At 46.4% G+C, this 14,493-nt stretch overlaps 1 protein-coding gene across 1 annotated transcript in view; it reads right to left on the minus strand.

The window, feature by feature from the left end:
* Positions 1-14,493, minus strand: part of PRKCB (protein kinase C beta) — a 457,504-nt gene that overhangs the window by 42,373 nt on the left and 400,638 nt on the right. The window contains exons 14-17 of the mRNA XM_004705718.2: positions 12,515-12,653; positions 9,136-9,216; positions 8,768-8,875; positions 2,088-2,228 (exon numbers count right to left, since the gene is read on the minus strand). Coding sequence (XP_004705775.2) covers positions 2,088-2,228; positions 8,768-8,875; positions 9,136-9,216; positions 12,515-12,653 — 469 coding nt within the window. The remainder of the gene's footprint in view (positions 1-2,087; positions 2,229-8,767; positions 8,876-9,135; positions 9,217-12,514; positions 12,654-14,493) is intronic.

The following is a 14,493-nucleotide window of genomic DNA, read 5'->3' on the forward strand; positions in this document are numbered from 1 at the left end:
CAACCCGTGATAAAGTGAGTTCTCATTCTACTTAGTCTAATACAGAAATATGCTTGCAGCAGAATCACAGTTCTGGTGAAATGAGGGGCAGCCTCCTGCTCCTCGGTGCTAACAAATACTCCCCAGAATTCCTGGGAATAGAAACCCCTCCTGTGCATACATGATGGTGTGAAATAGGAGACTTCTATGTGTCCGTTATAAAATTTATCTCGGATTCTCCAAGAGTGGCTTGGCTGTGTGAACACTTGTTCCTCGCCGGGGTAGGAGCTGCTCAGTAGAGTCCTGAGGGAAGTAAGGGGGGTTGGACCACACTAGCGGACACTGTCGGAGGGGAGGAAACCAAAATGATTCTGTATAAAATTGCGTGCCGTGTTTCAGCAGAAATTTATGTTTGAAAGTAGACATATTGCTGTAGTTAGTTCTAACAACAGAAACATTTTTGGACGCTCAGCTTACATCTATCTGTGTATCTACAAGGTGAAGAAGGCCGTTGAGAAGATAGATTGACACTTGGCTGCAACAATGGGCTCATAGACAGAAACAATTGTGAGGCGGGCCCAGGGCAGGGCCGTGCTTCAATCTGCTATACAAAAGGTTTCTATCAGTCAGAATCGATTGGACAGCACCTACCAATAACAACAAGGCCGAAGATCTATGCAAATTGACTTTTTTGAGCCTGGTGGTAGTGGTTATGCATTGGGCTGCTAACCGCAGGCCAGCAGTACGAAACCATCAGCTGCTCTGAGGGAGAAAGGAGCTAGTCTTAGAAACCCACAGGGGAAGTTCTACTCTGTCCGATGAGTAGGAATTGGCTCCTGACAGTGAGTTTGAGTTTGAATGTGCTCTGGTCAGCATTGTCATTAATTATTACTGAATTACATTGATGAATCACACCGACATGCTCTACAAGCATGTGTTATTGTTTTTACTGCTGCCATTTTTCATAGCCACTGATTTTGTCAAATTTTCTGGTGTTTCAGCTGTAACGTTGTGGTCATTAGTCTTTGTGGGCCTATATCAATAACTTGTTTTTTGAGAATCAAGTAGTCATTAAAGGAAAAGAAGGGGTGTGTGTGCAGAAGTAAAAGCTACTTGATTTCTCAGTAACTTCTACTTCCAAACCACACTCAGTGCCATCAAGTGGATTCCAACTCACCGTGACTCTGTTGGACAGACAAGAGGTGCCTCTTTGGCTCTGCGAGGCTATAAACCTTCATGGGAGCAGAAAACCTCATCTTTGTCCCACAGAGAAGTTGGCAGGTTCAATTGATAACCTCGCGGCAAGCCAGCCAATGTGTAAAACACTACACCACTACGGCTTCTAAAGACACCTACCATTTTAGAGATGTTAATCATGTGGAAACTCAACGTAGAAAGATTTTAGAAAACAGTTTTGCTGTTGTTATTGAAATAATAAATACTCGATTTAAGAAATTAACAATGATGCGTATTCTATATTATGCAACAGTTGAAACTGATCGTGAACATCACTAAGGAGTCTGTGCAGTCTAGTGCAGAAGGAGGTCCATTTGGGGGGGACAGGGGGAGAGAACTTGAGCGACTGCACTAGATGGCACCCACCCTAGGGCCACTCCTGGGGCTGGCTGATGAAACACTGTCTTATTTACTGACTCAGACATAGTGTGTATTTCGGTATTCAATCTAAATACCAATGGGATAAACAACATGACCTTTTCAAAGTCAGCATGAAGAGAACATGACACAATCAAACCAACGAGAGAAAGAGAGCAAAGTGATATTCTTTATCCCTAAATGGATAAAGTCCCAAATGGATCTGAACACTGCCGGCCAAGGAACCATTTCCCCACAGTTGTCAGCTCAGACAGTAACAATAATGGAATCGATAAAAACAAAGTAACAGCGTTTTGTTTTGTTCCCCCCAGGAAGTACAACCGGAATTCTCTATTTTTGTCCCTGGTGACTATGCAAATCCATGTGTCTACTACATAGGCACCTGGACACACTGATATAGCCACCTCAGAGAACATTCTTTGCACACACAGCTGGAGAGGGAAAGGACATGTGGTAGATATGTACCCGACAGTCTGAAACAACAGTGGACTTACAGCTTTTGGCTTATACGGGGGCTGGATCTCTTTGCGTTCCAGTTTCTCCCAATCAATATATCGGAAAAAAGCATGCTCTTTGATGTCACGTTCGCCTTCAGGTCCACACCCCAGACGTTTTCCCGGGTGTTTGGTCATCAGCTTCAAGAGAAAGAGAGACATCCCATTTAATGGATTCCAGAAAAGGAAACGTGACGCAGGCAGAAATGACCCCCCCAAAGAGTTAGGCAAGAAAACACAATGAAAAGTTTCAACGAATGTTTATTTCTCTGTTTCATTCCGGCAATGATCTCATAGCCAAGTATTTGTAATAGAAGGGCATTACAAAGTGCTCCTGCCACCCCGCCCCCAATGAGACCCCAAGGAAACCTAATCCTTAATGCGACTGCGTATGCAGAGTTGGAAATGTCACATGAGACATAGTGGTTCAAGAATGAGTTTAACATAATCACTGGTGCATTTAATGAGAAAAGCTCCAATACTGTCAAACGCCTCTCCCCCACCCCAAGAATTGGTTGGCCAACCCTAACAAAGGCAAAGGCTACATTCATTCAAATACTATTTTACAGGTCTCAGTGAAGCGCTTGTGGAAATGACGGAACAGTATATCAGTCAAGTGGGCCTGAGTTTCAAGCAATTACTTTCTAAAAGCGCCTTAAATAGTCTAAACTTAGCCCAGCTCATCTCTAGCTCCCTCGTATCACATATTATCCTCATCTCGGCTGAGGTTTGTTTGGTGTTCTGCTTAAATTACTTAATTATCAAAAGCCTCCATCGTTGAGTCATTGGGCCAGAGCTTAATAACACGTTGACTAGATGCTCTGAGGTGGAACCAGACAAGGTTTCTTCTTGCAAATGAATCCAAAGCCACGTGGCAATCTCCCGGATCGCAGGGTTTCGGAAAGGCACAGAGATAAAACAGGGAGGGATTGGTGACTGATACAAAGGAAAAATAAATCAAATGACCAAATCAAAAGCGGAAGCACAAGTCCAAGAACCAAAAAGCTTCCTGGAACTGACTGGGCACGAAAAAGTGCATGATTTCAGAATTCGTCGTGTGCCCAGGAATGGTCCATCCACAGCAAGGGTGGGCCCCACAATGTTCACCTATTCTGTGGGACACTAAGGTTGGCATGAGACCTGCTGACAAGATACTTTGAGATCAGAAATAACTAGCCCCCACCCCAAAGCAGATATTTTCCATATACTCCTGGTTTTTCAGAGGGAGGTGGGGGGTGTTAATAATTGGGCACTTATGTTCTAGGCTACGTTCTTTATTTACATGCATGTCCTTCCCTGATCCTCACAAGAACTTAAGGGGGAAGATGTTTTATTTTCTCTGGCAGAAAAGACAGGAATTTACATTCAGAGAGATCACCAAGTTAGCAAGCAGTGGGATCCCATGTCTGCATAACCCCATGACTTGGGCTTTAAAGAGAAATGGGACTGCTTTGGGGCCTGGCTTGGTTCACAAAGGTTTTAGGTATATGTGTGTCAGGGGGCGGGGGTGGGGAACAACAAACCAGTTGAGTAATGCCTTAATAGCTGTGTGGGATTAGGCTGGAAGAAAAGAATTGGCTATGAGGTCTTGGCCAGCACTGACACAGATAAGATTTGCAATGGCTTCCATGAACTGGCATGTTTTCTGTGCGGGAGAATTCTCAATCATCGCCCACATATTACCTCCGGAGGCTTCATAACGTTAAGGCCTCAGCAATGATTATTCCCATTTTCCAGATAAAGACACCAGGTCGGGAGATGTCAAGTCATGCACTCAAGAGTTCCACAGCGAAGTAGCAAAGTGGGGGTCTGGGGAGATCTGCACTTGTGTTCTAGGCTACTGGGGTTTGGGTCTCCTTTACACACATTCATAGTCACCTTAGGGTCTAAAGTAGGGCCATTAATGGGATGGGCATGTAAAAGGCACTTGGAAAGGGGGTTCTTTTTGGAAAATCCGAATTAATTTCTATGCAGGCAGGAGGACGGCCCATGAAGAAAAACCACTGCAGAATCATCAGCACAATGCAGACCCTCTGCTCCCAGCCTGCACCCGGCTCTGCTGTGCCTGAAGCACTCTAGACAGCTGGCTGGCATCACGGTTCCAACCTCTGATCACCTCCCAGATGCATCCCCAGGGGCCCACCATTCAAGAGCAAGCTTTTGCCGATTTGCTTAAGCATCACCACTTCTGTTGCGCATCCAGTGTGAAGGAAGATTCCACCATGGGCTGTTGAGTCAGAGAGTTCCCGAGACCCTTGCTAAGAAAACCACCCAAGTTAATCCTGAAGGATATGGGTCCTAAATTAATAGAAATCTGGTCTACCAGGGGAAGCGCTAATTGGAGCTGAAGCTGAAGGCAGCTGACCTGGAAAGCCCTCTCTCCTTCATGACCCACTTAACACCTCACAGCTCTCCGGGCAGGGCAGAGTTGGGAAGGGGAAGAAACGGAAAAAAGTACCGAGCACCTACTATGCGCCAGTCCCATGCAGGAGCGTCCTTTTACATCACCTCCTCTAATGCTCTCAAGGACTCTTTTAAAGGAGGGTTATCACTGTAATTTTCCCCATTGAAAACAGATGTTGGAAGATGTCGGGCAAGTTGCTCGAGATCATGACACCAGTAAGGATCAAGGTTTGCAAAGGGTTTCATAGTCCTCATTTTCTTTCTTTTTTTTCTTGTGTAGATTGAATCCCGTCTTTATGGAAATGTTTATTGTGGCCAGTATATATGCAGCACAATGTTTGTATGTGAATGTAACATACAGCTGAGAGGAGCCCTGGTGGCTCCTAGAAGTCTGGCTGGGCTGAGATCCTCAAGCTCAGCAGTTCCAAGCCACCAGTCACTCTGTGGGGGAAAGAGGACTTTCTACTCCCGTCGATTGTTAGTCTCAGAAACTCACAGGGGCAGTTCCACCCTGTCCACGGGCTTGCTATCCATCGGCTTTAACTTGATGGCAGGGAGTTTTGTTTGTTTGTTTGTTTTAACATAAATAGTGTGAGGCTGGTGCAGGCCTAGCCAACATCACATTCAATTGAACCAACCCTATAGGCACCTCACCTTTCTCATTTCCACCTTCTTCACACGTTATAATTCAATGGCTATAATGATGTCCATCAAGTGCCTGACTTCCAAAATCCATACCACGGGAGATGGAAACTTCAGTGCCCAAATGAGCCTGGTGTGTAACATCATCGTGCCAGAATCCGTCACAGTAATCGGAAAGCCCAAGGGTTTTTGAATGGAAGCCCAGGCCCTGTTCTAGGCGCTTCCCGTTTCTTACCTCCTTTAATCGCTAGGAAGTACTCTCATGATCCTCAGTCCCCAGATGAAGTGGAACCACTTCCCCATAGTCACAGGGCTAACAATGCCAGGACTGGCATTCGAACCCACATGGAATTGGGACTGAATGGGATTTTTGTGCCCTGGAGGGCCTCGCCCCACTGAAAGAGGCGGTGGCTTGCATTCTAGCGGGTGCTTTGCAGGAATGGGGACCAATGTGGTGAGTTTGGATTTCTTGAGAGAAGCTTAGAAAGAAAAACAAACTCATTGCCATCGAGCCCATTCTGATTCATAGTGACCTGACGGGACAGGGTAGAACTGTCCTTGTGGGTTACAAAGACTGTAATCTTCACGGAGTGGAAGGTCTCCTCTTTCTCCCTTGGATCGAACTAGCAGGTGGTTTTCAGCTGCTGACCTTGCATTCTTGTTAGTAGTCCAACCACTATGCCATTAGTTCTCAAGAGAGCTAGAGAGCTGAATGTTTATGAAAAGTCCCCTGACCTTTAAAAGGTGGTGATTAAAGGAAATCAAAAGCTCAGCGTATACCCTCTTCCAACCTCCTGAGCAAACATACACAAGGGTTTGCACCGGTCTTACTCTGTACCTTATTTCTTCTAGTTCTTCTTAGGCTCTTAAAGCTCTCAGACGCCTCCCTTTCTTCTTCATTTGCCCTCTCCCTGCCTCACACCTCAAAGAACACATTTTCAATCAATTTACTTTTTAGAGATGTTTACGGACTGAGATTAACTTAGCATGTGGCTTCTTTGAGGATATGAATTGCCACCTTGGCTGATGTCGCCGGAACACAAAGCTTAAGTGATTCACTAAGCGTATGGATTTAAGCAAAGCAACCAGGTGTTTTTAAACTGTTGGCTCCGTTTTCTATAAACAACTGCAACCAGGAAGCATTTGTTTCTGGCATCCCCAGATCAAAGCCAGCCCAACAGGCAGCTGGGCAGGATCAGGAAGCGCTAGGCTGGGTCCTTATGGCTAGTGGAAATCTCCAGGTGACTCTAGGATCAGGGTCCGACAGCCTTCTTTGAATCAGGCACACAGGTAGGAACCCGCCTTAAAGCACAGGGCATGCCTGCTCCACTGAGGGGCAAGCTTGATCAGCCTGGAAGAACCCAGCCTCTGGGTGTCACTTCCTAGAATCTTCACATCACTCCATAATTCATTGCTGTGAGTTGATTCAGACCCATAGCGACCCTGCAGGAAACAGTGCTTCCCCCAAAGGGTTGTGGAGGCTGAACTCTTCCCAGAAGCAGACTGCTATTTCTCCTGTAGTCGCTAGTGGGTTCAACCGCTGACCGTTCTTTCTGTGAGCAGCTAAGCACTTAGCCACTGTGCTACCAGGGCTCCCCCAAATCCCCTAGAAAGCCAACAAAGAGTGTCCCAAGTTCTACCCACCTCAGCCCACTCCCAAACAACAATAAAAACTCTCACTGTCATTGAGTCGATCCCTACTCAGTGACCCTTTTGGACAGGTTAGATCTGCCCCTGTGAGTTTCTCAAACTGCAACTCTTTAGGGGAGTAGAAAACCCCGTCTTTCTCCTGAGGGGCACTTGGCGGCTTTGACCTGCTGAGCTTGCAGTTAGCAGCCCAAGGCATAACCACGGCAACACCAGGGCTCCTCAAGCTCTTCCCCAGTGAGGTAGTTGATTGTGCCAACCTGGCCAAGAAACACACGTGGGATTAATTGAAGAGCAGAGGGATAAATGGCTCAGTGAACCTCGCCTTTCTAATTCTTGGATCTCTTGCTTTCTGATGACCGCACCAGGGTGCAGCTGCCTTAACCAGTTCCCTGCTTCAGCTGGCAAGACTCACTTCCTGCAAGACATCCCTGAGGAGAAGCCACATGGACCTACCCTGATGCAGCCCTGGGTGCTGGAGCAGCCGCATGGAGACCCCTGCCAGCGCTGAGATGCTTACACGTTCACTGATTCGGCTTTCCTCCGGCATTCGGCACCATAGTGTGTGTTTTGTGAGATGGAGGAGGACTTTGTGGATCGGCATTGGACATATGGGTTGATTGTGGACTTCTGGGCTTGGGCAGCACTGGGTTGGGATGTTTTCTTGATGCGCACTTAACCTTTCTATAAAACTCTCTCTTATACATGAGTTTCTGTGGATTTGTTTCTCTAAAGTACCCAGACTAACACACCCAGGTGCATTAAGTCAACATTTCCAACCAGGCTGGAGACTCACAGGTATAGCGCTGGGACCATCGAGGCAGTCACACCTCACAGCAACCTGGGGTTGCCAAGGCTGTAGTCCTTCCAGAGACTGCCCCATCTTTCTCCTGGCAACCAAGTACTTTAACCGCCGCACCTTCGGGGCTCCTATGTCATTGTTCATCAGATTTACAACGGCTGAAACGTGACCACATTGGAAGAGAGGTGGTTTCCAAGTCACGCGGGGACCTTTTTCTTCACTATGTAAATTTGTCTGGGCTTCATGTCGGAGGTGAGGGTGAGGGCCCCGTATTCTGCTAAGGCGCTTCAGGTCACGCTGGTGGCACTGAAGGTGAGGACCATTGGTTGCAGCATCTTGAGAGGTGACTGTGAGCACATCCTGGGCTAACACCAGAAGCTTAACAAGCAGTTTGTACCAGAAAACCTGTGCCCTCCTTTCGTAATAGCTGCCATTTGTATAAACCACACATATAGAAACGTGAAGGCACTCAGAGTCATTTGTATGTGGGGAGCTGAGGGCTGGGGACAATGAATCTGGGTCAGCTTTGCTAGAGAACCGACTAAACTTGAGGTGATCTGGTATTTCTCTTAACATGAAAAGTGGCATATTCCCGGGTGGTGTAAATCGTTAAGGGCTCCACAGCTCCCCCAGAGCTTGGGTATTTGAGTCCATGGGAGGCCCCTTGGAAGAAAGGCCTGGCTGTCTACTTCTGAAGATATCAGCCATAAACCCCCCACGGAGCACAGTTCTCCTTTGACACACAGGAGATCACCCTGCAGTCCACTGGATGGCAATCGGTTGCCAGCTAACTAACCACATTTCCAACAGAGCAGGCAGGGCAGATGATTTGTGGCATACCCCTTACACCTCTTGCGTCTTCCCACGCGTCCAGCTCTTTGGCAAAGTCTCTGCACTTTCTGCCTTACTCATGCGCTAAGCATTCCCCTGGGTGGGGCTAGAGGTCGGTGGGAGCCCACCAGCAGCAAGATGCGGTTGCAGGCAGAGACCTCAGTGGTGCTTTTGTGCAAATGAGGGCAAAGCACCCTTTCCTCTGGGAGAAGCCACTTCGTGCCAGAGCCAGGGGCCTGGCAAGTAAAGGGAAGGATGGAGATCAGCATCCATTCGCCACCTAACCAGGCATCCCTGCACAGGCTACAACCTGTCCTCCTGTACTGGTGGTCCTGGCAGACCACGGCATACTTACCCCTTTGCAGATGGCCACCGCTTCCTTCGACATGGACTTTGGATAAGCCACGTTGTGTTCCATGATAGACTGGAAGAGTTCGTCCTCGTCCTCCCCTTCGAAAGGTGCCTGCGGGATAGAGGATAGAGGGCAAGAAGGATTCCCTGTCCCAACTCCCCCACAAACCAGCAGGCCCTCCCTGGGCCCACAGTGAGGTCACACTCCAGGGCTAACAGAGTGAGAAGGAAGAAATATGGTCTGTAGGCTGGGGAAGTCAGAAAGGCTTAGATTTATGGGCTCATTATCAAGTGGAAACTTTCTTCTGAAGAACGGATTCGGACAAATAGGGAAGGGAGGCTTTTCTTACAGATCGCTTTAGATTCAATTACCTGCCCAGCCAACATTTCATACAGCAGGACTCCAAATGCCCACCAGTCCACAGACTTCCCATAGGGCTGATAGGCAATGATCTGGGAAAACAGAAGGGAAGAGTGATCCAACAGGCGCATGTTGCAGCTAGACACAGAAGACACACTTTATAGGACTAGGGATGCTTCCGTGGGCATGGGGTGGTAGAGAGAGAGCTCTTCCTTCACCTATCACCTGCCTATTGGGGGACAATGACAGTGGCTGCCACTGACCCAGGAGAGTGAGCATGGAACCTGCTGCCCACCTGTCACTTGTCTGGGAATAGTGGCCATTCTTTTCAGAGCTACCTGCCAACCCATGGCCTTTTCAAAGCATTCAGTATGATTTTCTGATTGTAAAAGTGCACGTAATATGACATTTGACTATTCAGTAAAGTCCAATGAAACCAATGACCGTAATCATAATATCCAACCTCTAGCAACACCTTTGCCTCATTTCCCATAAACAGAAACTCAGTGCAAACAAAACAACGATGACCCTTTTCCCCCTCCCTTCCCACCTCTGAGATGAACCTCTTCTTGAGCTACGTGTGGCGGTGTTTTTCTGATAGTTCAAAACAGCGAGTTCTAATTAATATTCTTTTTGGTGAACGTATACACAACCAAACCTGAACACTTTGTTACCACGGACCTTGAATATGGTGCTTTATTCATTTGTTTTCATGCTAATGTTCATACATTCACACATTCTGTTTTTCTCCTCTGTATAACATTCCATTATGTATTTTAAATCAATATCCACTTGGGGTTTCTTCTGTTGCAATAGATGTGCTTTTAATGAGATACTTGGACATCTGTCCAATGAGACCCTTACAGTAAATTCCTAAATGTAGAATTGGTGGATCAAATGGCATATACAGTTTTTAGTTTGGGGTCCATATTAGCAAATTTTCAGAGTAGGGTAAAGTCTACAATAGCTGTGAGTGCCCAATTTCTCTGTAAAAAGGACATCAAACAAACTGTATCAAAGGGGTTATGAGATGATGCAGCAAGGGTTAATGGCTGAATTTTGAAAGTCAGACAATGGATATTGGAATTCCGGTTCTATTATTTGCTATGTGACCCTGGGGAAGTCACTTTTTCTTTAAGCCTTTCTTTCTACCTACATAAAAAGAAAATAATATTATATATTTCCTGTAGTTTTGTGAGCATGAGATCCTATGTGCCTCTCACATATTCTGCCCTCAAAATGCTATTTATTACCGGGCTGTTCTCTAATTCAATTATGGAGGCTTTACACAATAAAAGTGTTGCAGGAACCCTGGCTGTCAAGTGGGTGTCTGTTTATCAAACTCCATTTCCCACCTGGACGCTCATAAAGATCAGAAACGTAGTCCGAGGAGAATGAAACTACAAGAAACCAAAGGGAAAGGTTTCCGTGAGAACACTTCTCATTGAAAGTGTTTTCACACGTTTAAAGTGCTTCATGTCTCCTTGGATCCTCATGCCAACCCAACAGCTCAATCCTTTCACAAAGGGCACCAGAACCTGGGGAGGCCAAAGGAGTCACCGGAGGTAATGGGGTTAGTAACCGGCAGAGCAGGAGGAACACCGGACCTGCAGCTTGTTTCTCCCATCCCAGGGAAGGGATTTGACCGGCACACAGTTCGGGCCTCTCCAGGCTCACCAGCATCACAGTCCAGAGGGAGCATCAGGAAACCACAGAGGCTGGGCCTGCGTGTGCAGAGATTCTCATGCAATGGATTTGATTCAATTGAGGGTGGGCGTCCTAAATTTTAAAAGTGCCCAGGGGTCCTCTGAAGTTCAGTTAGGGTTCACAACCAGAGATTATTGAACTTGGGGCACATCAAGCAATTGTGTTACCGAATGTGTCTGATACCCTGCTGACGGAATGAAGCAAAACTTTAATAGACCCGTGTATAAGCTCCCATATGGAAAATGGCATTGGGTCCTAATAAATGGTTAACTTTTAAATGGGTTACTTTTCAAAAACTCCAGTCATACAGAGGTACATTTACTTTGTAAGCAATCTACACAGCGTAGATAGAGCTACACTTGCTATTACAGTGCCCTCATCCAATGGTTTAAAATCGGTCTAAGACCTTCCAGATGTCTATGCTTCTAAATGGCTATACACAAACTATCCAGCGGTAGTTTATGGATTGTATGCTCAGAGATGGCATCTTATTGTATTTATCACTCTGCACCTTTTTCCCCCCAGCAATCTCTTTTGAAGATGTCTTCGTAGCTACATATACATCTACATATACATATACATCTAACTCACTCTTTGGAAGGGATGTAGTGGTCTGTTCTATACATGCATCAGTCTATTGCCCAACACCTTATGGAGAAGTATTTTTCCGAGTTAGGAGTACAGTCATATCCGGATTTGTGTAAGGCTAGATCATCAAGTGTGTATGCTTGAATCATATATTAGCTGGGCATGCCTTTACTGGTTGCCATTAAGGTGGTTGACTATTTTTCATGATGACAAAAGAGTGGTGTCATGAGAAGTACTGGACAGCATTCCTACCACCCTTGTGTGTGTATGTACATGTGCATGTGTGTGCATTTATCAACTAGAAACCTCGAAGAGAAACGACTGTGGTAGAGGAGTGAAATGTGTGTCATGTTATTTCATGAAAAGAAAAAAAAATCCTAGGATCCCTGTTTCTAAGACACTGTGTCACAACCTCAGTTTCTCTCCTTCAAAAAAAAATACAGCAGTGAATTGCAGAATTCTACTTGGCCCCTTTCCAAGAATCAATTCTGAGCAAAGGGACCGCTATCATCTGGCAGAAATGACTGTGCTATGCTATGGTGGGAAGCTCCATTCCACAACTGACCATTTCCTTTGGGAAGGAACAGGGTGCACTATTAATTAACATTTTATTACAAGGGGAAAATTCTGAAAATTTCAGGGTTCACCATACCTATTACCTATCATCTATCGGTACACAGATGCTATTTCAGCTTAGGGATCTCTCGCTCTTTGTCTCCCCCTCCCTTAGCAAACATTTCAATGTCATGACTAGGAGGCGGGATCCGATGGCCATGAGGTATCATTTGAGCAGCTTGAGGAAGACTGTTGCTGGTGTTTGGTGGAGGGTTCTGGGGAGTTTTATTTAAATTTTCTCCTAAACCTTGACGTATTTTGAGCCTGAGCTTCTGGATGTGTGCTAAGTTAATTTGCATGTGTGATCTCAAAGGAATGCCGTTTCAGTACAGGATAAGCACCAGCTTGAGGCTGGCTTGTCAGGTACCACCCTCCACCCTTCCCAGCACAAACAGCGATCGAGGGAGCAAGGAAGCCATCAACGGTGCCCAGAAAGCATCAACGCGGCAGGGACGTGTGTTAGGGTCCATCGGCTCTCACCTCAGGAGCGATGTAGTCTGGAGTGCCACAGAACGTCTTGGTTGTGACCGCATCCCAGATATTTTCCTTACACATGCCGAAGTCAGCGATCTTGATGTGCCCCTCAGAATCCAGCATCACATTGTCAAGTTTGAGGTCACTGCAGCAGATGTAAGTATCAGGTATTGAGTAAAAGGTTTAGATGATTTCAGTAAAGTCAACCCATTGCCACTCGTGATGCACAAAAGACTGTACAAGGTGTGGTGGGGGCTAGCACATGAACACACACACACACACATACACACACACACAATTGTCATGGAGTCTAATCTGATTCACACGCACGCATGTGAGTCACAGCAGAACTGTGCCCCCTAGAGGTTTTAGTGGCTGTTTACTAAGACATGCATTTCCAGGCCTCCCCACTTCTTTGAGGAGCCTCTGTCTGGACTCAACCTCCAGCCTTACAGTTAGCAAGCGGACAAATGTTCCAAGCTCCAACCATTTGTACCCGAGACTCTGTATTGACAAAAAGGTAAAGATAAATCAGCCTTGCCTTTTAATGGCCTACAACTTGGCAGGGAGAGAAAATAAGAATTCACAAACCTCTAAGTTCTTATTTTTCTATAGAGATCCCTATGCCAAGTGTCTCAGAAGACATAATGAGATAGCTTTGCTGAGAAGGGAAATCACAGAAAGTTAGACAAAGGGCAGAGTGACCATAAAGCTCCTGTATCCACAATTCCAAAAGTGGAATGTTGCAACCTCAGGAGCCTTTATATTTGTTATATTTGGTAGGAATGTATATTTTTCCCAAAGTTATTTTCTTTCTGAAGATCCTGGCGGGTGTGTGTGTGTGTGTGTGTGTGTGTGTGTGTGTGTGTGTGTAATGACTAGGAGAACATTCTTTAACTTCAAATGTTCTAAGCTATCTTATACCAACTCCTCAGAGCCCCATCTAGGACCCCTACCCTGGAAGTGTGTGCTGCAGAAAAGGATACTCGACCTTCTGGTGGGGGCAAGAAACCAACCTACTATACCCAGACAGAAGCAAACCATGCAGGAAAAAAAGGAAAAGGAAGTTGGCCTAGACTCCATATGGGCACACCAAGCCCAGAGGACGAGGTCCTTGCAGGAAGAAGCTGCTAAGGCACAGAGAAGGCTATGGGACTACCAACAACTCAAGACGTGCTGTCCCCTAATTGGATCATATGGAGCCAGGGGACAATAATGGGGACACACGGGATTGGAGCATAACAGATCTGCAATTGAAGTAAAGCTGAGCATAGAGTCCCTGAGGAGCCCAAGAATGGACTTCAGACGAGGAGGGGCAGTCCCCGGATCTCCCTCAGGACCAGGGGGGAGGGGCTCATGGGGGCCAGCGAACAGACCTAGACCTATGTAGGGGTTTATTGGTTTTGTTTTCTCGTCTTTTTCTCTTTCCTTTTCTTTCTTCAACCATGTTTTCTTATTGTTCGGACCAGGACATGGATGGTTTGCCTAATTATATGGCTTGGACCATGGGAGGGAAGCCCAGGGAGAAGGCAATGGGGCCAATGGCCCCAGTAGGTAGAGGGGGAAGAAGGAAGTGGGGAGAAGGGTGTGGTGAGCGGATGGCGTCATGGGCAGGGGAACAACTAGGGAAGGGTAACCAGCTTCTAGGAGAGGGTAGAGACCCTGTGAGTATTAGAGCAACAGCAAGCTAGTGGAGAGGAAGCACTGAGAGGTGGAAGAAGGGGGAAACTGATGGCGGGGCAGGAGGAGGCCTCCTGGAAACAGAGGCAAGCTCTAGGAAGCAAAGGCACAGATAGGGAGATTAACAGGTATGCCCTTATGCAAATACATTAATCCATAACAATAGTGGTATTGGCCTATGTACATATATTTATAAGGCAATACACTAAAGCTGCAGATGGGCCTTGGGCGTTGGCTCATACCTTCCCTCAATACAAGAACACTTTGTTCTAACAAATTGGCATTCTGTGGTGCTCACTCCCACC

Source organism: Echinops telfairi, unplaced genomic scaffold, assembly GCF_000313985.2.
Source record: "Echinops telfairi isolate 266 unplaced genomic scaffold, ASM31398v2 ScPeMD7_5;HRSCAF=22, whole genome shotgun sequence".
NCBI classification, from domain to species: Eukaryota; Metazoa; Chordata; class Mammalia; order Afrosoricida; family Tenrecidae; genus Echinops; species Echinops telfairi.